This window comes from Mastigoproctus giganteus, chromosome 9 (genome assembly GCF_048544385.1).
Source record: "Mastigoproctus giganteus isolate SK-2022 chromosome 9, ASM4854438v1, whole genome shotgun sequence".
Taxonomy (NCBI): Eukaryota; Metazoa; Arthropoda; class Arachnida; order Uropygi; family Thelyphonidae; genus Mastigoproctus; species Mastigoproctus giganteus.
The window spans coordinates 73,793,339-73,817,826 of record NC_143583.1 but is presented as its reverse complement, the minus strand read 5'-3'; the positions used below and the strand labels follow the sequence as shown (position 1 = coordinate 73,817,826).

The window sequence follows — 24,488 nt, the reverse complement described above, 5'->3', positions numbered from 1 at the left end:
GGGTACCATTCTGTTATTTTCTTAGTCCATCTGTCATCATGTCTATGTGTCCTGCCCAAGACCATTTTAGTTCTTTAGTTTTGATAAGAATATCCTTTACTTGGGTTTACTGTCTACACCATGTGTTTCTCTTCTTATCTAACAGTCTGATTCCTAATATAATTCGTTCCATCCTTCGCTGTGTAGTTCTCAGCTTCTCTTCCATTCTTTTGGTGAGTGCCCAAGTTTCACTTCCATAAGTCATGGTGGGGAGTATACATTGGTTATTTTACGTTACAAACAAACTGAAACGGAAAATAACCAATGTATACGTTTCAGACAAACTGAGATAATGCTCTTCAGTATGTGACTATATTTCCTGAATGCTATCTATCCAAAATTTATTCTTCTCTTGACTTCCAGCCATTTATCATTATTACAGCTAATAACTTGTCCCATATAAGTATATGACTCCACCTTTTCAATTACTGCTCCTTCAATCGTTATGTCCCTCTCTATGGCATACTTGTTCATCATTACTTTTGTTTTAGCAATATTCATCTTTAGTCCAAAATCCTTACTAACTCTACATAACTGATTAAGGTTTTCCTCTAATTCTCTGGGATCGTGGCTTATGACCACGTCATATGCAAATAGTAAATGGTTTAGGTACTCTCCATTCACATTGACTCCTTTCTGCGACCAGTCTAATCTTCTGAAAGCTTCAAGGGCAGCAGTAAATAACTTTGGAGTATTGTGTCTACTTGTCGAACTCCTTTCTTGATTTTAAATTTGCTACTGTTTTTGTCTAGTCTAATAAAGGAGGTAGCGTTCTCATATATTTTCTTCAAAATCATAATATATGGAGTATCTATGCCTTGTCTTTCCAGTGTCCGAAACATTGCCTTATGCTGTATGGAGTCAAATGCCTTTTCATAATCCACAAATGCCAGACATAATGGTGTTTTATATTCATATGCTTTCTCCATTAGCTGTGATATTACATGAAGGTGATCCATAGTTGAGAATCCTGTCCTAAAGCCAGCTTGCTCTTTCGGGTGATTCTCATCAAGTATTCTTTCTAATCTGTTAGTAATGACCCTTGTGAACAACTTGTAGATGTGGGATAACAAGCTAATTGCTCTATAATTTCCAATTTCTGATTTATCTCCTTTCTTATGCAGCAAAACTATGATTGCATTATCCCACTGCTTAGGCATCACACCTTTTCTATTGCATTTTGTGAAGAGCCTTGTCAATTTTTGTGTTATGTCTCTTCCTCCCAATTTTAAGAACTCTAGAGTAACTTCATCTTCCTCCGGGGCTTTCTGATTCTTCATTTTCTTCAACGCATGTTCTACCTCATCAGGAAGAATATTGGGTATGTCGTATGTGTTGCTAATTTGCGATCCATCTTCCCCACTGCTGGCATCATTCCCTCGCTCCTTGTATAATTCTCTATAGTATTCTTCTGCTATTTGAATTATGCCTTCTCTGCTATTTATAAGTACACCATCGCTATTCTTCAGTTTCAGTATCATTTGTCTTTCTGTATTACTGCTCATGGCTGCTGATTTAAGTCCTTTGTTTTCCCTTAATGCTTGTTCGACTTTTCTTGTGTTAAATCTTCTTATGTCCTCTCTGAGTCTCTTTCTAATGGCTTTGCATAACTCAGTAACTCAATTTTCTCCTTGTCAGTGTTTATCTTGCTCTTGATTTGTCGCCCCACTGCTGTAATGATGTTATTACCACATTAAAATTTGCTCCCTTTCAAACATTTTTTCTAATTGTAGAAAAGAGATAATAGCCTGAGGGAGCTAAACCTGGTAAATAGCTAAACCCTCCCCCCTACAAATAATCCAGTAATAACAATAACCACAGTAATTTTCCTTTTTCCACACAGTCAATTATGACTATCCCAGGAAAATAATACTGAGTTTTTAGAGGATCTCTGGGCACTGAACATTTTATGTCACCTGCGATGCTGACTATCACTTCATGGAATACTGTTTCATTCCAGGATCATAATAACAGAACTAAATTTCACCCATGGTCACAAAAGCAAACATTTTCAATTTTGGGTTATACAAGCAAACAGCTCATAAACTCAGTGTATTATGTTTGTAAATGAATTGGGTGTATTCACTAGGAATGTGACGGCATTTTGTTCAAATTTAGGTAGGATGGCTTTTAAAGCTTCAGCATTCAAACAATTTGGACATCTTTTTTAAAAAAAAGTTCCTCATATTTAAATTACTATGAACAACAGTGAAAAAACATGTTCACATGAAGCGTTGCTCAACTTAGCTACCTTTCCAAGTCTAATTCAGAAAGTATCATTCATACTCCTTATTCCAGAGTGATGGACATTCCTGACTGATCACTGTCTTTAACTTCATCAATTTTGAAATGTGCAGAACAATATTTTTATCGTTGAATAGGAAGGTTAATATTCTATGAATGTTTCTGACATTCCTTTGTAAATAATTTCTTCACAAAGATATTTTATGATGACTCTGCACTCACTTTTTTGGAATTCTGGAATTTGCATCAATGTTTCCAAAATCATCTGAAAACAAGCACATTTTTAAAAGACTTCTGCAAAATAGCAATGATTATTCAAACAAATAAATGAGATATCTCTTGGGAAATCCCTGTCAAGATTTCCCAAGAGCCATAAACATTCTTACTGCACAAACAGAGTAATGTACAAAGCAGTCATTTCAGACATGTTCAATGCTATGTCAGTAATTTATAACATGGGTAAAAAGAAGAACTCAATGAGTTTCTCAGTCTTGCTTTAAGTGCCATATCTGCAAATAATGTCAATATCATAACCTTCATCCTTTTGTATTTTCAAGAATGAATTTTATTTTGAATAAACTTTGTCTTGTACTGCTCAATTAATTTGATGTATAGTTATTCTGTTTTGATTCATTACTGAAGGTTAAATACATGTATTTATTATTTTTTTTTATTCTGAAATTTCTACTTCAAAAGCTGGATGCATCTTGCTGGGTGAACTGTAAAACAGAATAAATTTTGCATTCAGTTATTAAAAAAATTTTAAATTTCACACACACAGTAATATATCTATACCTGCTGTGGAGTAATACTCTTTATAACATTATTTACAATCCACTCAACCATATATTTCTGCTCAAACTGACGGTGTGCTTTTTGTGCTTCAAGCTGATAGTCCTAGTAAATAAATGAAAAATACTTTATACACAGAAAACAAATTACAGTATATCATTACATCATAGGCATTTATATAAAATATTTTTATATAAATGAATGCATGAAAAATTTTAAAAGTTGAGATTAGAGTTCATATTTGTATATTTTGTGCTTATTTCATTCTTATTTAAGTTGTGTATTTTACATATACAAAATTCTATATAATATTAAGTTCTTATTTTCTGCTGGTGCTTAAAAGAATTATTATGAAATGAAGTTAGTTCTCATGAAAAGCACTTTTCCATATGTATTTCCTTAAAATTAACTTAATTTCATAATAATTAAGTTAGTTTCATAAATAAGCAAGAAAATTCTATTCCGGTTACCAATAAATCTAATGTAAAACGTATTCATTACAAAATTAATATTACTTTCATAAGTTTTAAATTTAGTAAAATTCCTTCACTAATTTTTCAATGCAATCAGTCCTAATATATCAATTCTTTATTGAATTCTATCATCAGAAACAACAGTCACACTGGAAAAACATACTTCTCCACAGGAGCAGTTCCTCCATACCAGTGCACTTTGTGGAAAACTTGGTTTGCTCAATGCCATGTACAAACTGAGGCTGTCTTATTTATACAATAATGTTTTATAGCTCTTTTTTTTTTTGTATCATCAGGCCTTTGCTCTAATTCATTTAGCTTTTAAAAGTTCTACACTCTCAAGCATCTCACATATTATGAATATTTCTCATTAATGAGCCATCAGATCATTCACCCACAGTGACTACTTCCCACTGATGAGGCCTTCAAAGGGCCAAAACTACAGTTAGACCCATAAGTCATAAGACAAACCCAGATCATGAGTTGGTATCCTGTTTCAAGCCCTATTTTCTTGTCTCATGTCAGTTTCTCTCTTTCCTGCAAATTGCATTGCTTTCTTCTACTCTCTATCAAAGGCCTATTTTGCATCCTTTTTTTTTTTTTTTTTTTTTTTTATCCCAAATTAAAAATGTATGGGAATACACCATTATACGCAGTACAGGAATTGGCATACATTTTAAAGAAATAGCAATACACTTCTTTACTGGAGCAGTGCTTTTTATTTAAAGTGCATAGTGCAATACTGGGATAACTCATTCTGCAGTGCCACCACAACAAGATTGATGTATTCAATCTCATTAAGTGCATCAATCTAAATAATGAAGTATCTACCACTGTGATTAAGTCAGCTTGGTCCCACAGTTTTACACTCATTCTTGTTTCCTCATTAGTCTTATATCTGGTTCCACACAAGCCAAGCTGGAAAAGAAGTAGGGGGGTATCACAACTAGTTTACAATTGTTTCTTTAACCCTTTAGCATCAAAAAAATTATAACTGGTGTGCTGGCATACAGATTTTACCAATCTAGGTTTTTTTTTTTTTTTTTTTTTTTTTTTAATAAAAACAGTAAGAAACAGTTGAAAATGGGAAATTTAAAAAATGTACTCTTAATTCCAACACTACATTGGTTAATAAAATCAATTATCCAATGTAGTGTCAAGTTTAAGTGTTTTGTCTATATGTGTATAGTACCTACAGTTTTTGCCATTTCACATCCACATGTGACAACTCAACTGCCAGCAGGGATTTTCATGAAATGTCAAGTTTAAGTGTGAAATTTTGTTTGTTACCTTTTAGAAAAATTTGCTCAGTCAACACAAGTTTTGTTTCATTAAAATCAGAAAATAGAATCTGAATTATTTCTTCCCCCCATACTTATCATATAAGCCTACCGTATGCTATACATTACTGCTGAAAGCACTGGATATTGGGGGGGGGGATGAATGGGCAATATGACAGATGTGCAGAAATATTCTCAGTTCACACACACGGTGTTTGCTTTTATACGAGTTTTTTTTGTTATTATTATTATCAGTTTATACCAGTAAATATATAAATAAAGAATTAATACTATTTGCTTATCATATTACTCAAAATAAAAATAACTGTATTGTCAATAACCATTAACACTTATCATATAAGCTTATAATAACACTGGATTTTAATAATAATTTATGAAAATTGTTATTAAAATCTAGGAGAAAATATGTAAAGTACATTACAAAAATGTTGACTACATACTAAGATCTGAGGCTATTGCTATTGCTATTTGTTTATTTTATTAAATCACAGAAGGACCATGAAATGCATGTTGCATTTCTATTTTTATTAAATATTCAGGAGGAATTTTAAATGTACAAAGAAGCAAACCTTTTCCTGCATCAAGCAAAAAAATATCACCCATGAGGGAGAACAGATCTTCTTCATTCATTTTAACTCAATCCCTTCAGTGCTTTATACCCCTCAATTAGATCTTCTTTAGATTTCTAGTTGTCAAACTTTGTGATTCACCTTCTACACCATTCTTTAGGTATTTCACCTGTCACCAATCTGGTTGCCCTTCTCTGAAAGCTCTCCAGAAAATGTATTTTTTTTTAAGGTGTGGTCTCCAGACCTGAATGCAATATTCCAAATGCAGTTTAACCATTGTCTCATAAAGGGGGATAATAGCATCCCTCTCCCTGTTAGCAAAGGCCCTATAAATCATATACAGGACACCCTAGCTGCCTGTTTAGAAAATGAAACTGCACGGAAAATTTCATGTCAGACTGAATCATAATACCGAATGTCTTTTTTGCCTTGAATGACACTTTTACTTCCTCTCCCCTAGCTCATACGTGACACCAGCATTTCTGTTCCCCAAATGCATAATTACACATTTAAAAATATTAAACTTCAGCTACCATTTTTCAAACCATATATGCAACTAATCCAAGTCTTTCCGAAGCAATATGCCCTGGCTCAGGTTGTTGCACTCTTAGATATCCTCATCAATATCATATATGAAAATTATGACATACGAAGGGACTGAACACCAATCCCTGGGGGACCCTACCTGTTAAGCTAATTCACCCTGAAGGTAAGTCATTTATGACAACCTTCTGTCTTTTACTTTAAAGCCAGTCTGCATTCCAAAATAGAATCTTACAAGTAACAAAAACTCTTTCCAGTTTATATAGCAGCTTTTCATGAGAAACTGTATCAAAAGCTTTACTGAAGTCTAAAATATGTTACCTGCATCCACATTCTTGTTACCACCTTTGCTTAATGACTACGTCATAATAATTTATCAAGATGTAGAGGAGAGGAATGACCACCCCTTAATGGACATACTGGGATCTATTCACCATTATTTTCAAGATAGTGCTGGATCTTCTCTATCACAGAAGTCACTCTTGCTGGCCAATAGTTACCTACCACATTCTTGTTATCACTTTTGCAGCTTGAGGAGACATTAGCACTTCTCCAGTCCAAGTTAAATATTCCAGGAGTCCAACGATGATCTCATTAACATTCCCAACAGTTTGATACACTCATATGCAGACTTTTAATTTTTACAAATACATATACACCATCTTCCCCTGGAGAATTGCTCTCCTCTAATTTCAGAAGCTTTTCTAACAAATGCTTCTGAGATCATTATATAACTTATTTTACAGTAGTCTGATACCTTAACATTCTCCAGAGTATTACAAGTACAGTGCATGCTGCTTATTGTGATCATGGATAATGTTACACTTTTATGAAGTCCTGATCAGACGTATTCGAATACACAGAGAAAAACTCTATATCAAATAACAATGCTGAACAGCTGCATTCTTGTTTCATCAGTTAATATTATCAATCAGTTATAGCTATTGATTAAGCTAGATCCCAAAGTGATCACAATAAGCTGCATTCACTGTATTACAAAACCAATTTCTTTATATATTATTAGTTAGTTAATTGGTAATTAATCAATAAGATAATTAGTTATTACTTTTCACTTCTACTAATTACTATAATTTAAGAAATAAAAATCAAACATACTTAAATGCAATGTATTGCATAATTACCTAACTTGTTTTACTCCAAAACAGAGCCTCTTTTCTTGTAACTATGCTTACAGGCTTTTGTTGCATTGACGAAAAAAAAAAAAAAAAAAAAAAACTAAAAAAAAAAAAAGTGGATAAGATACAAGTTACGTGCTTCCCTCCTCACATACGTAACTATCCAGCTGACCTTTGAATTTATTCAAACTGTCGCATCAACTACCTGCAAAGAGGCAACTTTTCCAGCAATCAATGACTTGCTGGCTAGTTTTTATTTTAGGAGAGCTTTAAAGAGATATCACTCTCATTATAAAGTGGGTGGAACTGCACAGTGAATTTTCTTGTTCATAGTACAGAAATTGTTAATATATTTTGAACTTAAGATTACACCAAGTAGAGCTCATATAATATTCACACTCTCACTAGGAATGCAATAAAAAAAAAAAAAACTTACCAGTCGCCTCTTTACAGTTTCATAAACTGCCATTAGTCTCTTTCTGTATTCTGCTTCAAGTTGCATCTGTACATTTTCCTGGGGAAAAAAAAAAAAAAAAAAAAAACACAATTGAATCAACTTACAAATTTTTTTTAAAACTAAACACCTGTACATGCCCACCAACTTTAATAGATACAAGCAAAAATAATGCACATAGTCACTATTGTATAATACAAGTTCTTTATGAAGGTAATATTATTAAGATACTGAAGTTATAATTTTAGAATAATCTGTACTTTTATGCAAGTAATTTGTGTTTGTCAAATTGTAGTATTAACCTTAATCAGTGAAGAGTAACCTAACTACTTTAAGTGTATTATCTTAACTTTCCAGTAGATGAAGCCATCAAGCTCTCCATGCTGCAAAAAATAAAATAAAATAAAATAAAAAAAAAAAACTCCTTATTTAGCTCATCAACAGATTGCTCACCAAGCTGCAACTTAAGGAGTTTTTTTATTTTTATTTTTTGCAGCAAAGGATAAAGAAGGTCCTCAAAGAAGGTCTTTCCTCAATTTTCAAATTGAGGCAAAACAGATGTAGGATAGACGTGTGGAAATTTGCCTTTAGCCAGCGGGTGGTTGGTTGGTAGAACAAACTTCCATCCCTTGTCGTGGAAGTTGATAGCCTAAATAAGTTTAAGGCTCAGCTGGACAGGTATTTCGAACGAACAGAGGGGTGAAGTGGAAGTGGTTATTTTTTATTTATTTTTTTAAAATTTATTTTTTTTTTTTTTTTTGGCTGATGCTGTATAAGCTTGCTTTCTTGCATCAAATGCCTCTACTAATGTTAAAGGTGGACTTTCTACTCATTACATGCACCACAAAATGAGTTACATAGCAAAAAAAAGATAAGCTCACCTAACACACTAATTCTGAAAGTGATTGAGAATTCTTTTACTCTAGTATCTCTGGAAACTAAGATATTGTGATTATGTATTAAGCAGGCTGCATAAGGATAGGTTGTTCTTTAATTTCTTTTTTTTTTTAATTTATGTACACGTAAACATGAAAGAGCAGGTTTTAAGATGGGTTAGAAACATTTCTGTTGATCACAAAATATTTTAATTTGTGTGTAGGGGGAGGTTTCTGCAACAGATAGGAATTAAATTATGTTTTTCATCAAAAATATTTGTGTGACAATGCTCCAGAGCATAAAAAATATAATTAATAAATTTCAATAGGTTGGTTGTAATATAAATGTAAAGGTTCACTTCTTACATACCACGTGAATGCCTCAAATTTTGGTGCTGTCAGTGAAGGATATTTCGCGATGGTATCAAGGCAATGGATAAGAAATAAAGTAAGGTGGATGTCAATGTAGTGAGTGATTACTCCATTAACCACTTGCCTGATAAGCCCATAAAAATTTGTGCATGTGTCAGTCTGAAAATTGACTTGTCCTAAAAAAAACTATAATTAGTGTTATGTAATTTGCTTGTGAAATGATTTTATACACACAATGTATGAGCATAATTTGGCTACTGGCTCTTTTTCAGTTACAGCAATGTGCACTTTACTTTTCATGTAAATGCACAGAGGAAGATTTATTTGACTGGTGTTGATATATTTCCTTTTTGTGATTTGATTATTGTGAAATAAAAATGGGAAAAAAATAAATTAAAATAATGCATTTGAGCTTTATTCATAAGTAGATATTCTAGTTGCTTTGATATTATTAACCTTTATAATGAAAATGGTCATCAAGTTATCATCCAGAAATAAAAATTTCCAATAGGAAACTGCTAGAAATGGAAATCAGATTTTTGAATCACATTTGAAATCAGATTTTTGAATAGTTTGCAAACTGGAACAAAACTTATTGATATCAGTAATTCGGAAGAAGACAGTTATGTTGATAGTGCTTATATGAAATGGTGACCATTTTTTTTCAAAATGGCAGATCAAAATAAAAATAGTATGTCATCATACCCATTCAAGAAACCTGTAAATTTGGATTGCTGGCTTGTAAATAGAGTTCCAAACAGATTGTTCCTATAATTCCAGTGGAAGCCATTCTGTTTCAAGAAGGCAGTCTGGAATAGAATTACAACAGTAGGAGTTTACCTGAAGATGTACTTCTGCTTCCATCCCCCCCCCCCAAGTAACACAAATTTGGTTTGGATCAAACTGCAAACATTGGTTCTAAGCAGGTGGTTCTTGCAACTAATGGCCACCATCTTAAACGATGGAGGATGAAAATAAAACTATTCCCAGAAGCGTGCCCTCATACAACTTGCATATTTTGATTCTATTGGACACACTGCAAATAGAAGAGTTCTGATAGCAGCAATTTTGTTTTAAGATAGTTTGAAACAGAAGTACTTCACTGAGACGTACTTAACTGATGGATCCCACTCCCCAAAGAATACTGTAATTTTGGTTGGGATCAGCACGAGTTTTAAATAGGTGGCACTTATACAGAATGGTAACCAACTTGTTTCAAGATGGCTTATAAAAATTACACTATCTCCACCAGGGTACTTGAGAATCTGCTCCCATGCACATGGCTAATTCAGTTTTGATCACACTGTGCACAGAAATGCTATTAAGGTGAGGGCACAGACATAACAGAAAGTAGAATAAAACACCTGATAATTTTTGGACATTTTCTTTGGGGGGGGGAAGAGAGAGAGAGAGAGAGAGAGAGAGAGAGATAGAGATTTAAAAAAAAACCCTATTAAGTAGTCAAACAAATTTTTAAAAAAAATTTTTTTTATGTAGTTTTATTCTGAAAGTGACTTCAAAATATTCTTACACATACGATCTTTGAAAAATTTCATTAGTTTATATTAAAACTACTTATGTGTTTTTAATATAAACTAATGAAAGATAAACTTCAACTATATTTGCAAATTTGAAAATTTAATTTTCCTGAAGACTGGCATGGTCTTTGAGGATCACTTAAGAATTATTAATGACTCTAGGTGACACTCATTACTGTGTGACAGGTTACAACACAGCAACATGTTCTGACAGGTTGGGTTAATTATAACATAAATAGCACTAGTTTGCAAACTGGCACAAAACTATGTTAGATTCTACATGTGAAATTAATGATTGGTATTTAATATATATGAGGGCTGTTCAAATAAAAAATGATCATAATTTTTCACGAACAACCATACTGCTTGCTATTTCTAGCTGAGCTGTGGTATTTAAGACTAAACCTAAACTAAGGATAAAGCTGACCTGCTAGCATCCCATTTTTCTTCCAGATCATGTATTAATAATCTTGGTAAAACACCTACAATTCCCAACACACTCCATTCAATGCCTCCTGTGGTCTTCCGTCAAAAGGATATCAGAAGGATTTTGATGAATCTTGATGCTAAGAAAGCTCCAGGTCCCAATGGTATTTCTCCACTTGTTCTCAAAACCTGTGCTCCTGAACTTACTCCTATTCTTTGCCGCCTTGTTTCACTTTCTTATTCCAAAGGTGTTTTTCCTTCTGCTTGGAAATTTGCTCATATCCAGCCAGTACCCAAAAAGGGTGACAAATCCCTCCCATCCAATTATTGTTCCATTGCAATTACTTCTACTCTTTCTAAAGTAATGGAGAAATCAATTAACCACCAACTCTTAAACTACCTAGAAACCTTCCGTCTGATCAATGATCGCCAGTATGGATTCTGTTAGTGTCGATCCACTGGTGATATTCTGGCTTTTGTTATCCATTTATGGACAAATTCAATGGAAAGGTTCGGTGAAACACAAGTAGTTGCTCTTGACATCTCAAAGGCTTTTGATTGTGTTTGGCATAAAGGTCTTCTAAACAAGCTTCCATCTTATGGTCTGCCAACTGTTTTTAGTAATTGGTTATCCAGTTTTCTCTCTGATCACTCACTGAGGGTGATGGTAGATGGCTCTCTGTCTTCTAACTTCTCCACTAATGCCGGTGTCCCCCAAGGTTCAGTTCTTTCCCCCACTCTTTTCCTCTTGTATATTAATGACCTTCTTCCATTGACTGGAAATCCTATCCATAGTTTTGCCGATGACAGCACATTGCATTCCACTTTCCATTTTGAGAAACCTTGTCCTGCTCAATCAGCTTCAATTTCTCGAAAATTTGCTACCAATTCCTTAAATGCCGATCTTCAGGCAATTCTCCAGTGGGGCAAACACAACTTAGTTGATTTCAACCCTTCTAAAACTCAGTCTTGTCTTATATCTCGCAAAAAGGATTCTTCTGCTCCTATGCTTATCTTTAGTAACACTCCGATTTCTAGGCAAAATGATATATCTCTTTTGGGGATTACCCTGACTTCTAATCTCTCTTGGAACAAGCACATTACAAATATTGCTTCCTCTGCATCTAAAAAACTTGGTTTTCTCTTTTGCTCTCAGCGTTACTTTTCTTCCAAACAGCTGCTCACTCTGTATAAATCGCAAATCCGCCCTACCATGGAATATTGTTCCCACATCTGGGGTGGTGCCCCCAAAACCTCTCTCAGGCTTCTTGATTCCATTCAGAAGAGGGCAGTTAGGTTAATTAATGATTCATCTCTAACAGAGTCTCTCCACTCACTTTCTCATAGACGTACTGTTTCTGCTGCATGCCTCTTCTACAGATACTTCCATGGGCACTGTTCTTCTGAATTGGCTTCTATAATTCCCGCTCTCTCTTTCAAAACGGCCCGAACACGTGCCGCCACCAGCCAACATCCATTTACTGTTCCAACTTCAAACCCACAGAACCAACTTTTTTTCATCTTCCTCATTTATTCATTCAACTGCTGTTTTCTGGAACAACCTTCCTTCATACGTATTTTCTGAAAATTACAATCTACGGAAGTTCAAGTCCAATGTCAACAAATATCTTCTTTCGTCTTCTCAACCTCCAACCCAAGCACGGTACTAAGTACTATAGGTTCTAATACCTCTCATGTTTGGGGTTCACATAAAAAAAAAAAAAAAACCAAGCTGCATCACATAGCAACTATGCAGTTGACTCATGTGCATTGTGTGACCTTGGTGGCCAGTCAAGTTTATGCTTGTTCAGTTTCGCTTACATAACAATGGACGTGACAAACATGAGGAACAGTATGCTGCTCTCAAATTTTGTTTCCACTTCAAGAAAACATCAGCTGAAGCATATGAAATGTTAAAAGAGGCTTATGGTAAATCTATTTATGCTTCCATACAGCACGGCTCACAAATAGTTTAGAATGTTTAAAGATGGACATTGACATTCAAGGAAATGGCTTACCAGCATGTTGTGCCATATCAGATGGCTGTTACAGGACCTTACTACAGACCTGTACTGCGCACTTTTCAAGAACACATTAATTTGCAAATGACCACAACCACATGCAGGTGGGTGAATGCTGCATCATGACAATACAAAACATGACAATACATTGCTAATACTGTCATCAATTATTTAGCCAAATTTAATTTCAAATGTGTTCTGTGTTCCTCATCTGCCCTACAGCCCTGACCTTGCACCCTGAATTTTTTTTTCCAAGGTTAAAGAAAGGAAAACATTTCCAATCATCAGAAGTTGTAAAGATATCAGAGGTAATTCTCAAACACATGTCAAAAAATGATTTACACCATGTTTTTGAAGAATGGCAGAAATATTGGAGTAAATGCATTTCATCAAATGGGGATTAGTTTGGAAAGGACCATCAAAATATGGATGATTAATAAAGGTATGTTGTGAAAAAAAAATTATGATAATTCTTTGTTAAACAGCCCCTATACAACTTGACTTCAACTGTTTCTGTAATTCATCATATACAAATGAAATAATGCATCTGTGTTAATAAATCTGAGAGTTTGTTATATTTGTGGCAAGTATGTAATTGAAAAACATAAAAGAATAATTTATTTTATGATCAAGAAAGCTTATAATCTATACCTTGGCCTGCAAAAGAGGAGATCAAGATAAACCTCAGGCCCTAATATACCTGATGTGCACATTGTACAGAGCTGCTTTGAGGATTGTTGAATGAGAAAATTAAATATATGCTACTTGCAGCGCTAATGATATGGTAAGAACAAAGAGACCATTTTGAAGACTGCTACTTTTGTTTAACAAAGACCATTACTGACACTGGCACCTCTGTAGCCGGGTGGGCAGGAGCAGCAGTGCATAGCACACGCTACTTGATTAGACCGGGGTTCGAGCCCGTGACCACCAAATATGGAGGATGCGGAAAGGTCAGGGAATGACCACCGCATATCCCGGAGCAATATGGCCTTAGTAGCTAATGCTCCTAAAAACCAAATAATAACAACAACAACAACAACAATTACTGACTTTACATCTAAAAGAAAGAAGATTCAACACCCCAATCTGCCTTCTGAAATGTAGCCATTAGCTCTTTTTGATTTTACATTAAAGGTCTTATATGGCATAACATTATGGTTTGAATTACAAACCAAATCATAATATGGATGAAATTTGTTTACTTGCTTCATTCTTAATGGCTTATATAGGTGGAATCATGATTTTATTATATTTAAGTGATAGTTTGGTTTCTTACAGTTATATAGTAAATGTGTCCAGGAGCAGATCAGGCCATGTGGAAACTTCAAATTTCGCACTGGCATTCTCTTTCATAAGCACTTGTGAATCTACATTTCAAATATATATGATAAAATTTTTTCTGAAAATTTGCATCTTACAGTCTGATGTGTTTTATGGTTCAGAAAATGTGTTGATTTCTTCTTCTTTCTTTCTTTTTTTTTTTTTTTTTTACTGTCTTAGATCTAATATTACTATGAGAACTACATCTACACAAATAAAACCTGAATCACTATCAGTTGCAGTTTTCAACAAATTATAATCTGATTTTCTTATCAGATTATATCTCATATTATTGCAAAAAATATTATTTTAATCACAAAATTCTGCACATAATAAATTTAAGTTTTGTAACAATTATGATTTTGTAACTGGAATCAGTATGATATACCAGTACAAAACCAAAAAATAAATACAATATAAAGCCATTATAAGTATTTCATACCACGTCCAGAATACAGACATGGTATGACTTGCCCTCTCACAAAATTCATATGAAACAGAAAACCAGTTTCAGCTGGAAAATATGTAAGTTCTAGAGTTCTTTTTACACACAAATTGTGCGTGTGTGTGTGTGTGTGTAAATTCTAAAACTGAATATAAAAACACAGATTAATTAAAAGAAATCATTAAAAAAAAATAATAATTTTTTAACAAAATATGTTTCTAAAAGAAAGTGGTATATCAAAATATATACATTACCCTTTTAGCATCAAAGAGCAATTTCTGTCCTTTTGCACACCACTGTGCCTTTTCCTCATAAGCTATTGCCTCTTCCAAATTACTGATGGTATCGTCTTTATATTTATTCCACATTGCTTCATAATCCTATAAAAAATATTCATGTTATTAAGGCACTTCAAGTTTTCAAAAGTACTACAGAATGATGCATGAAAGAAAAGCTTAAGCAGCATGTGTTGTCAAAAAATAAAATTAATAAAATGAAATACAGTCTCTCTAGTTTTACTAGTTTTGGGGTTTTATTTAAATAAACTGCAATGAAATTTAAAATAATATGATGATAAATGCTACTCTATCTTCTTTGTTCCCTCCACTGAACACAGATAAGTTTGTGCTTATGCTCACTTTAAAAGAGATTTCATTATCCATGAGCAGAACTGAATTCACTAATTTTGTTTTTAATTTGAACAGCATTACTAAATAGGCAAATTCTCTATTTGTGAAATACTGAGACACTGTCATTACAGCCTGTTTCAAGACTGCCAAGTTTCTCATCAGATTCAATAACTCACCGCTTTGGAACAAAGTTGCTTACTGAGTCACCAGCTATCTGTTGAGAGACCGGGAAGGACTGAAGTAGGCTGAAATGGTGACGTCTCAGTTTTTAAGTGAATAGCAAATTTATTATTCAGTGATGCTATTTGAATTAAAAATTAAATTATTAATTTTTTATTGACCCATGGGACAATGGAGCCATTTTTAAAATCAACTAAGTCCAAACCTGTAGATGTCAAAAAAGGGAACAAAAGCTTCCCAACAGATAATAAGAGAAAAAATGCAAAGTAGCATTTATTATCTTTATTTCGGTTCCTGCAATCAAATAAAACACAACTTTCATCTTTCATTAACTTGTTGCAATGGGTCAATGCAGCTCAAAACTACTAACTGAAGCTGCCAAAACTACTAACTGAAGCTACCTACTATCTGACAAGAGATCAAAGGAACTCAAAACAGGCTATAATGGCAATGTACCAATTTTTAATCAAATATTGGGGTCCCCCGTATCCGAGTCCCCGCAGTTATGAGGATTTGAAAATTAAAGAATTAAAGTTTTTTCCCTTGAGAAAATTGACCAAGCACTTGAATATTTTTTGTAAGAATGATCATGATCGAGCAACAAAAGTTAAGCGTGAAGTTAAGACATAACTAAATGCTACAACACAATTTTATATGAAAAAATACGGCAAAAAAACCCAAAAAAAAAAAAAAAAAAAATGAACAACTCCGGATTCATTCTTTATTTGTACAACTGAAAAATAGTGTAACTTCGATAAACTTTACTTAACTTTACATTGTGTAACATATTATAATAAAAAATGTCTAATAAAATAATTTTCTCATTTTTCAGTTCCTTCATCCATTTTTTTACAATGTATAAGTACATAATAAACATTACTATTCGAAAATTGTAGATCTCTTAAAGTACCATTTATAATTGACACAATATAATAGCATAGCTTAATTTAATTTATTATGGTACTCACCTTTTTTATAATCTGCATTGATGTTGGAATAAAAATGTAAACATTACTATATAATATCAGTGTAGATACACCATAGACAGCTCTTAAAGAAAAACTACGGTGGTAGTGTGAAAGGAATCATTTCATCTGTATCTCATATTGTGCTCATCCTTCACAATGAGTTACCATATATTGCATTATCTGAAATAAGTAATGCTTCACTTAGAGAAGACTATTGTTACTTATTCTCGGTGGACACCACTACCCACAGCACAGCTTGCAAAATGGTATGGGATAAGAAACTGTTATCCACATACTATCCCTATTAGATTTAGGAAAGCAAAAAGGTGTAGGAAAGTGATAGTAGGAGAGAAAGAGGAAGAAATGCCGTCAAAAGAAAAAAGGGACAGTTACTTCCACTCACTGAATGAACTAAATCGCTCACAAATCCCCCAAGTAGACAACACTTCCCCATCCTTCACAATGAGTTACCATGTATTGCACTATCTCGAATAAGTAACGCTTCAATAAACGGTGCCGTCTGGGTGGGTGCCCACCAAGAATAAGCAACAATAGTTTGTTGTTTGTTATTTGGTTTTTGGGAGCATTAGCAACTAAGGCCATATTGCTCCGGGGATATGCGGTGATCATTCCCTGACCTTTCCGCATCCTCCGTATTTGGTGGTCACGGGCTCGAACCCCGGTCTAATCAAGAAGCATGTGCTACGCACTGCTGCTCCTGCCCACCTGGCTACGGTGGTGCCAAGCAACAATAGTCTTATCTATTAGTGAAGCGTTACTTATTCGAGGTAGCGCAATACATGGTAACAAGTTGTGAAGGATGAGCAAATTATGAGATACAGATGAAATGATGCCTTTCACTCTACGATCATAATTTTTCCTTAAGAGTTGTCTATGGTGTATCTACACCGATATTATATAGAATCTTAAACTCTTAAAATATTATGCCTAGTTTAATTTATTTAAATAATAAACATTATGAAAATTTGGTCCTCGTTTTAAGTGGAATTTTCTGGAACCAATTATCATCGGATAACGAGAATCCCCAGTAGCAGATTTGATTTGCATGATGCTATTCAGAGGAAAAACAAAATTATTAATTTCAGGATGACTTGTCGATAATAGTTGTTTCAAAAGTGAGTTTAAAACCAAGCCTGTCCCCTTAGTTCTCAAGCAAGGGAACAAAGTTTTCCCACACAGAATGACAGAAAAATAGAATACAGTGTAGCATTTATTAATTATATGAGCCTTGTTGTCCTCCTTTGTACCGTTCAAGCAAATAAATATCTTTCCTGAAATGAGGCTCCATCACTGAACATAGTATTCAAAATGTGGTTTAATAACAGATTTGTATAATGAGATAATTTCCTCTATCTTTACTGACAAAATTCTTTATATTACTAAGAACAGACAATGCACTTTCCTTGCAGCCACATTGAGAGCACTCTCCTTGCAACCACTGTGACCCAGGTATAGAATGCTATATTTACTAGCATTAAATGCTTAATTGATATTTTTATGGTATAATCTCCCTTACTGCAGCATTCCCTGGAAATTTTTATTAAAAACACCTGCTCATCTTCAAATCAAAATTTGAATACTTTTATTTGAATTTGATTTCAAATGTAAGTAAAATGTAGTTGCATTTGATTTCGAATGTAAGTAAAGGGTATCTGTATTCAAAAGTATGCTTTCTTACTGAAAACAAAGCATCAAGTCATGTACAACTTAGAGAAAAATACCACTATCCACAGGTGTGCCTAAGTTGCTAATATCTTTTTAAATATAATTTAACTAATATCTTTTTAAATATAATTTAAAAAGATATTAGCAACTTAGGTGAATCCACTATATTTAAAAATCTGAGACACCAACTGATGATGTTACAAACAGTAAATTCTAAATGGGAAGCATTCAAGGAAGTAATCATGGAAGCTACTAGGCTTTTCATACTGATTAAGCAATACTGTTCAAGGTTAAGGTCTAAATGGATGTCAGATGGACTAATGAGAATTGTGGTAGAGAATAAAAACGCAAGGGATGCATATAAATTATCAGGCGACACAAACCTATGGTAGATATAAGCTAGTCTGTAATCAAGTCACAATGGAGGGTAAGCAAGCGAAGGCAGATTGAGAGAAATCTTTGGCAAAGGATGCTAAGAAAAACATCAAGAACTTCTTCACTTATATAAACTCTAAAAGGAAGGGGATGAATCAGATTGGTCCACTTCATATCAAAGGTTCGACTGTAGATGATCATTCTCAGATAGCTGCCAAACTAAATGAGTTTACTAAATTATACCATAAAAATGTTACTGTTATTTTGCATCTACATTCACACATGGAGTTATTCAAGAAGGAGAGGGCCAGATGTTTATCAAACTCAGTTAAATTATTTTGTAATAACTGACAGCAAAGTGGAAGAGAAATTGTGGAAGTTAAACATAAGGCACCTGGGGTGGATGGGATCTATCCAGTTATATTAAAGGAGGTGGCAAAGAAAGAAAGCAAACCTTTAGCCATAATTAAGAGAGCATCCTTGGACTCAGGGAAGTCCTGACAGACTGAAGATGTGCAAACGTATCTCCAATTCACAAAGGGAGATCAAAGGGTTAACATGGGTTAATTACAGACCTGATAGTTTGACTTCTGTTCCAGGGAAAATAATGTAGTCACTCACTAAAGAAGCATTACAGGATCATCTAGATAAGGCTGCAGTAATAATTCAGACATAACATGGGTTTGTTAAGGGGAAGTCTTGCCTGACCAATTTGATTGGATACTATGATGTGGTCACAAAGGAACTAGATGCAAAAAATTATTTTGATACCATATACTTGTATTTCAGGAAAGCATTTGATACTGTTGCACATGGAAGACTACTGTACAAATTAGAGCAATAGAGTATTATGGACAAGTTGCTACAATGAATAAAAGGGTGGCTGAGTGAGAGAACACAGAGAGAGGTAATCAATGGATGTTGTTCTTCGTGGTCTGATGTTATTAGTGGAGTCCCCCAGGGTTCAATGTATTTATCAATGATATTGATGAAGGTATATCAGGCTTAATGTCAAAGTTTGCAGATGATACAAAGATGACAGTACACAACTGCAACAGGATTTAGAAAAGTTGAGCAGATGGGCTGAGAGGTGGCAACTGAAGTTTAACATTAACAAATGTAAAGTACTGCATATAACAGTAACCCCAGAGAAATGTATTCACTGTGTGGTACTACACTTAGGGTGGTAGAAAAATGAAAAAATGAAATTTTCAGAGCAGTGCAGACAAGCTGCCAGAGCTGGTCATGGGATATTGTCAATGATATAGAGGAATTTTGCTAGTAGGGAAAATGATGTGATTATCCCTTTGTATAAGGCAATGGTGAGGCAATGATCACTTGCGAGTGATCTGATTGAGGTGTATAAGGCCTTGAATGGGTTGAGCAGGCTCAATTCTGATGGGATTCTCCATCTTGCTCAGATTACAAACCTAAGAGGGCATAAATTCAAATTGAGGAAACACAGTTGTAGAATAGATGTGTGGAAATTTGCCTTTAGCCAGCGATTGATTGCTGGAACAAACTTCCATCTGTTGTTGTGAAAGCCGATAGCTTAAATAAATTCAAGATGCAACTGGACAAACATTTAAAGGGAATGGATATGTGAAATGGTTTTTTTTTTTTCTTTCTTGGCTGATGCTACATAAGCTTGCTTCCTTGCATCACATGCCTCTACTATTACTACCAGGACAACACTTTCAAAGCTTGTTGACTTCTTATCAGCTGGTGGGTGGTCTCTATTAACAAACATATGCTGAACTGTTGATAATGTATTTTGCTTAAATGAATGGCCAACTGGTTTATGGAAATAAAACTTCCATTTAAAAAACAACTGTTATGTTTACCCATAGAAATAGGCTAGGTGTGCCTTATGCAGCAAAATACCATAGGATTTCAGAGATATTTCAATACAATCAAATACAGGTAAAGTGTGCAAATTTTTATTAATTTCAACTACTTCATGAAATAACCTTGCATTCCTATAGTATTGTCCTACCCACCTTATTATCAGAAAATTTTGATATGAAACTTCTAAAACTTCACAAAACTTCACTTCTAATTTCACAAGTTGCACATTTTTTTAGGCTGTGATGCGTTGGAGAATCGCCCACGTCCATTCTCCCCAGAGTTACAGCACTCCTGCCACTTTGTGCCCGTTGCTTTGCTGCTCTAGTCTGGGGGCATGATATTTTAAATTAATAAAATCAATAAATTTAATTAATTAATTGTCAATACTACGCTATCTAATAGAATGCTAAATGCAGTGATGTGTATTAAGCTATATAATTATACGTAAGAGCTACCTAGTTACCACAATTAAAAATATGAATTCCCTAATACTCTATACAAAAACAATAGCTGCAAGATTCGAACGAAGTAACGGTTTTACGTATATTAAGTAGTAATCTACAAAAATTTTTTATCTAAATTAAAAATAAAACTAACCAGCGTAACTATAACTATAAGACTACGTATAACGTACAATATAAAATAACAATTAGGTAAATAAAAAGGCAAACACTTATAGGAGACTGTCAAAACCTTTCTAAAATTGAAATAAACTATAAAGTTATTTCTTGCATCCATTTCCTTTATGATTTCCTCATAATACCTTAACAGATTTATCAGACAAGATGTAATGTACCCTTAACAAAATCATATTGTGACTCCATCATAATATGACTATTGAAGTGACTGTTCTACACCCTTAATCAAAGCTTCAATAATCTTTACTATCACTTACAAGTATATAACTGCTCTGATTACTCTTAGAGCCCTTTGTGTATAGGGAAGATTTATACATTTTAAATTTTCTAGAACTTCATTTGTAATTTCTTACTTGTAATTATGCCTCCATAATTACAAATAAGAGTTCTGTGACCTCCTCAACCACTTATTTCAATAGAATCAACACATGCCATCATCTCTTTGTGCTTTCTTTACTTTTAAATCTGATCATTTCTTTTCCAGTTTTTTCACTAATCTTTTCCCTTTAAAATTTTTTTTCTGTTAAATTCATCAGCTATCTGTTTTTGAGCACTAATTATACTGCTCCCTTACAGTGAGCCAACATGATTTATTCCTTTCCTCTTAGCATTCATATATACAAAGAATTCTTGTCATCTTTGTTGAACTTTTTTTTTTGCCAAATCATATTCATAATCCACCTTAAAGTATCTCACACCAGTGAGTAATCTCTCTATTAATTACTGTACACATTCCATGTTGAATAGGATCTCTTGATATCCCATGATATCCATAACAGACTTCTTTTTTGATACCAAGTTCATAAATTTTTCGATCATCTATTTGTTTCCCTTTGTGGCAACCAAAAATGAAATGGTGAGTGGAATTATTTTCTGAAACATTTCCTTTTCACCCCACAGGAATTTCAATTTTGTCAAATGAACTGAACTCAAATGATGTGTCTAGGACCAACAAATCCCTCACCACCTCAAGAAAATTAAAATTCTTTTATCCTCAATAACTGTAATTCCCTCAGATACACTCCATAGTAAAATATTAGTCATCTGCCTGCTACAGGCTTCTTAACTCAAAGATGTTTAATGATAGATGAATCTTGGCAATGACAAAGTCAAGAATATTGATTCCCTAGTGATATCTATTTAGAAAAAGTTATGTTGATGGCCTAAAATCAACTGCTACTAGGTAAGTGTCCTATCCATAAGTCACAATTTATGCCTGTAGAGCAGTCCCCATAAAAAGATATTCTGATTTTTCTTGACCTCTCCAGTTGCACATATAACTGATCAACACACTTCTCTAAGTTTTGCTGTTCCACATTTTATATCATACCAGACTGATGTAATGTTGTTTTGGTATTCCCCACTGAATGAATATAACCTCAAAAGCAACTGCTTTCTGATCAGAAACATAATCCCTTCTTCCCTTCTGTCATTATGCCTTTCCTGTACAAATTGTATAGAAAAGATAAAAAGGGAGGAGGGCTTGCCATTTAGGTTACTTGTTGTCCAGGGTATGTAAGTAAGAATGTACATAACATCCTCTAGAAATAAACTATTATTTACTTACTATTTTCAAATTGACCATTGAGAAATGGTGCCACTCAAATATTCTAATTGTGCCATTCAGAATGGCACCATTTCTGATATCATTTCAATATTCAATAATTAATCACTGGTTCCCAACCTTTTCGCTACCAAGAATCCCTTATTTGTCTCCATGGACCCTATATTTTTGTTAAAGATTACATCCACCATCAAAACTGTTTTATTAACTAATAATTTAACTAGTTTAACCCATTTATCACTATCAAAGTTCTGAATTTCATCAAAAAATAAAAATTAAAAGAAAAAAACATTGAAAAGTTATGCATGGACAGTCCACAAACAATATAGTTCACTGTACTGAAAAACAGTTCCCAGACCTCTAGTACCTCCTTTCTGGACCACAAGGGAGTCTGTGTAGAGGAACCGCTGACTTAACCAATACTTCAAATTTATAAAATTTGTTAACTATACTTCCAGCATTAGTATATAAACATGCAACTCTTTTTCTTTTAATCTAACACATTGCTGTAGTTGTTTATGGCAGCTCCCTTCAGGAATTTTCCAAATGGATATTTGATAACCATTCATTTTCTGAACTCTTCAAAAAACATCAATACTGGAAATTTCAAGAATTGATGAATGTTGCCTATTCCAATGAATCCTGGTTCCAAATGTTCTATGATAACAGCAACATGAATCAATGGATGCTAGTGCAGGCTGGTGGAAGTGATGGTAGGGTTGGGCACACATCAGGCCCCCCTAATACAAGTGGAACTGTTTCTGAATGTTGCAATCTACTTGATTATGTTGCTGACTTTGTGCACCTTTTCATTTTCATAGTTTATCCATTTGGTAACGTTACTTTCAACAGGATAATGTGCCATTTCACAAGGACATATTGTTCGTGAACAGTTCAAGTATTATGAGCTAACTTGACCATACTTTATTAGCCTGCTCAGTCACCAGATTTCAACTTGACTCCAGGATGATACAAAACAAGATGTTCACAGCAGGATCTCACACTGTGCAATCTGAGTCTGTATAAGCCAGCATCCCTGTGGAATGGCGTTTGGCATTTCTGTGGAGTCACGCCAAACACTTGAAGCTGTTCCGAGGGGCTAAATAAACTGGCCACTGTGTGTGTGTAGCAAAGAGAAAAAAAAAATAAAATAAAATAATAATAATAATAAAAAATAATAATAATAATAAAAAAATAAATAATAATAATAATAATAATAATAAAAATAAATAATAATAATAATAAATAAAAAAAGTAAACTGCAGCCATTATCAATCCACTGCAGGATGGACCGTAACCTGCCATGCTAGTCCAGTGTGGGTTGGCAGATCGACTGAATTTAGCAGTCAAGGGCTTGAACTCTGGTCTACTCAAAGAGCGTGTGCTACTGCACTCCTGACCACTTGGATACAGAGGCCTTGTGTATGAATATTAACACAAATAACTTATCAAAATTAGGTGAACACAATAGAAACAATATAAAAATTTCACAGGAATATGTTTGAGGTAATCAGTTAATGCTTATGATTACTACAGAGATGTAAAACAGTAGTAGTAGTGGCATGTGATGCAAAAATGCAGCATCAGCCAAAAAAAAAAAAAAAAAAAAAAAAATCACACCATTCCCTCCAAATGCCTGTCCAGTTCCTCCTTAAATTTATTCAACCTATCAACTTTCACAATGACAGATGGAAGCTTGTTCCAGCAATTAACCACCCGCTGGCTAAAGGCAAATTTCCGCACATCTATTCTACATCTGTCCTTTCTTAATTTGAATTTATGCCCCCTTAGGTTTGCAATCTGAACAAGTGGAAGTATCCCATCAGAATTCAGCGTGCTCAACCCATTCAAGGCCTTATACACCTCAATCAGATAACCACGCAGGTGCCTAGTCTCCAGCCACTGCAATTTGCAGAACTTAAGCCTCTCTTGGTAAGAGGATCCCTTCATTCCCCTCACCAATCTTGTTGCCCTTCTCTGTACACGCTCAAATAAATCTACATCCTTCCTAAAATGAGGCCTCCAGACCTGTATGCAGTACTCAAGGCA

The 24,488-nt window shown here is 34.1% G+C and overlaps 1 protein-coding gene across 1 annotated transcript in view; it reads right to left on the bottom strand.

The window, feature by feature from the left end:
* Nucleotides 1-24,488, bottom strand: part of ATPsynB (ATP synthase subunit b, mitochondrial) — an 85,391-nt gene that overhangs the window by 4,840 nt on the left and 56,063 nt on the right. The window contains exons 5-7 of the mRNA XM_090382174.1: nucleotides 14,806-14,931; nucleotides 7,534-7,611; nucleotides 3,079-3,180 (exon numbers count right to left, since the gene is read on the bottom strand). Of these exons, the coding sequence (XP_090238300.1) occupies nucleotides 3,079-3,180; nucleotides 7,534-7,611; nucleotides 14,806-14,931 (306 nt within the window). The remainder of the gene's footprint in view (nucleotides 1-3,078; nucleotides 3,181-7,533; nucleotides 7,612-14,805; nucleotides 14,932-24,488) is intronic.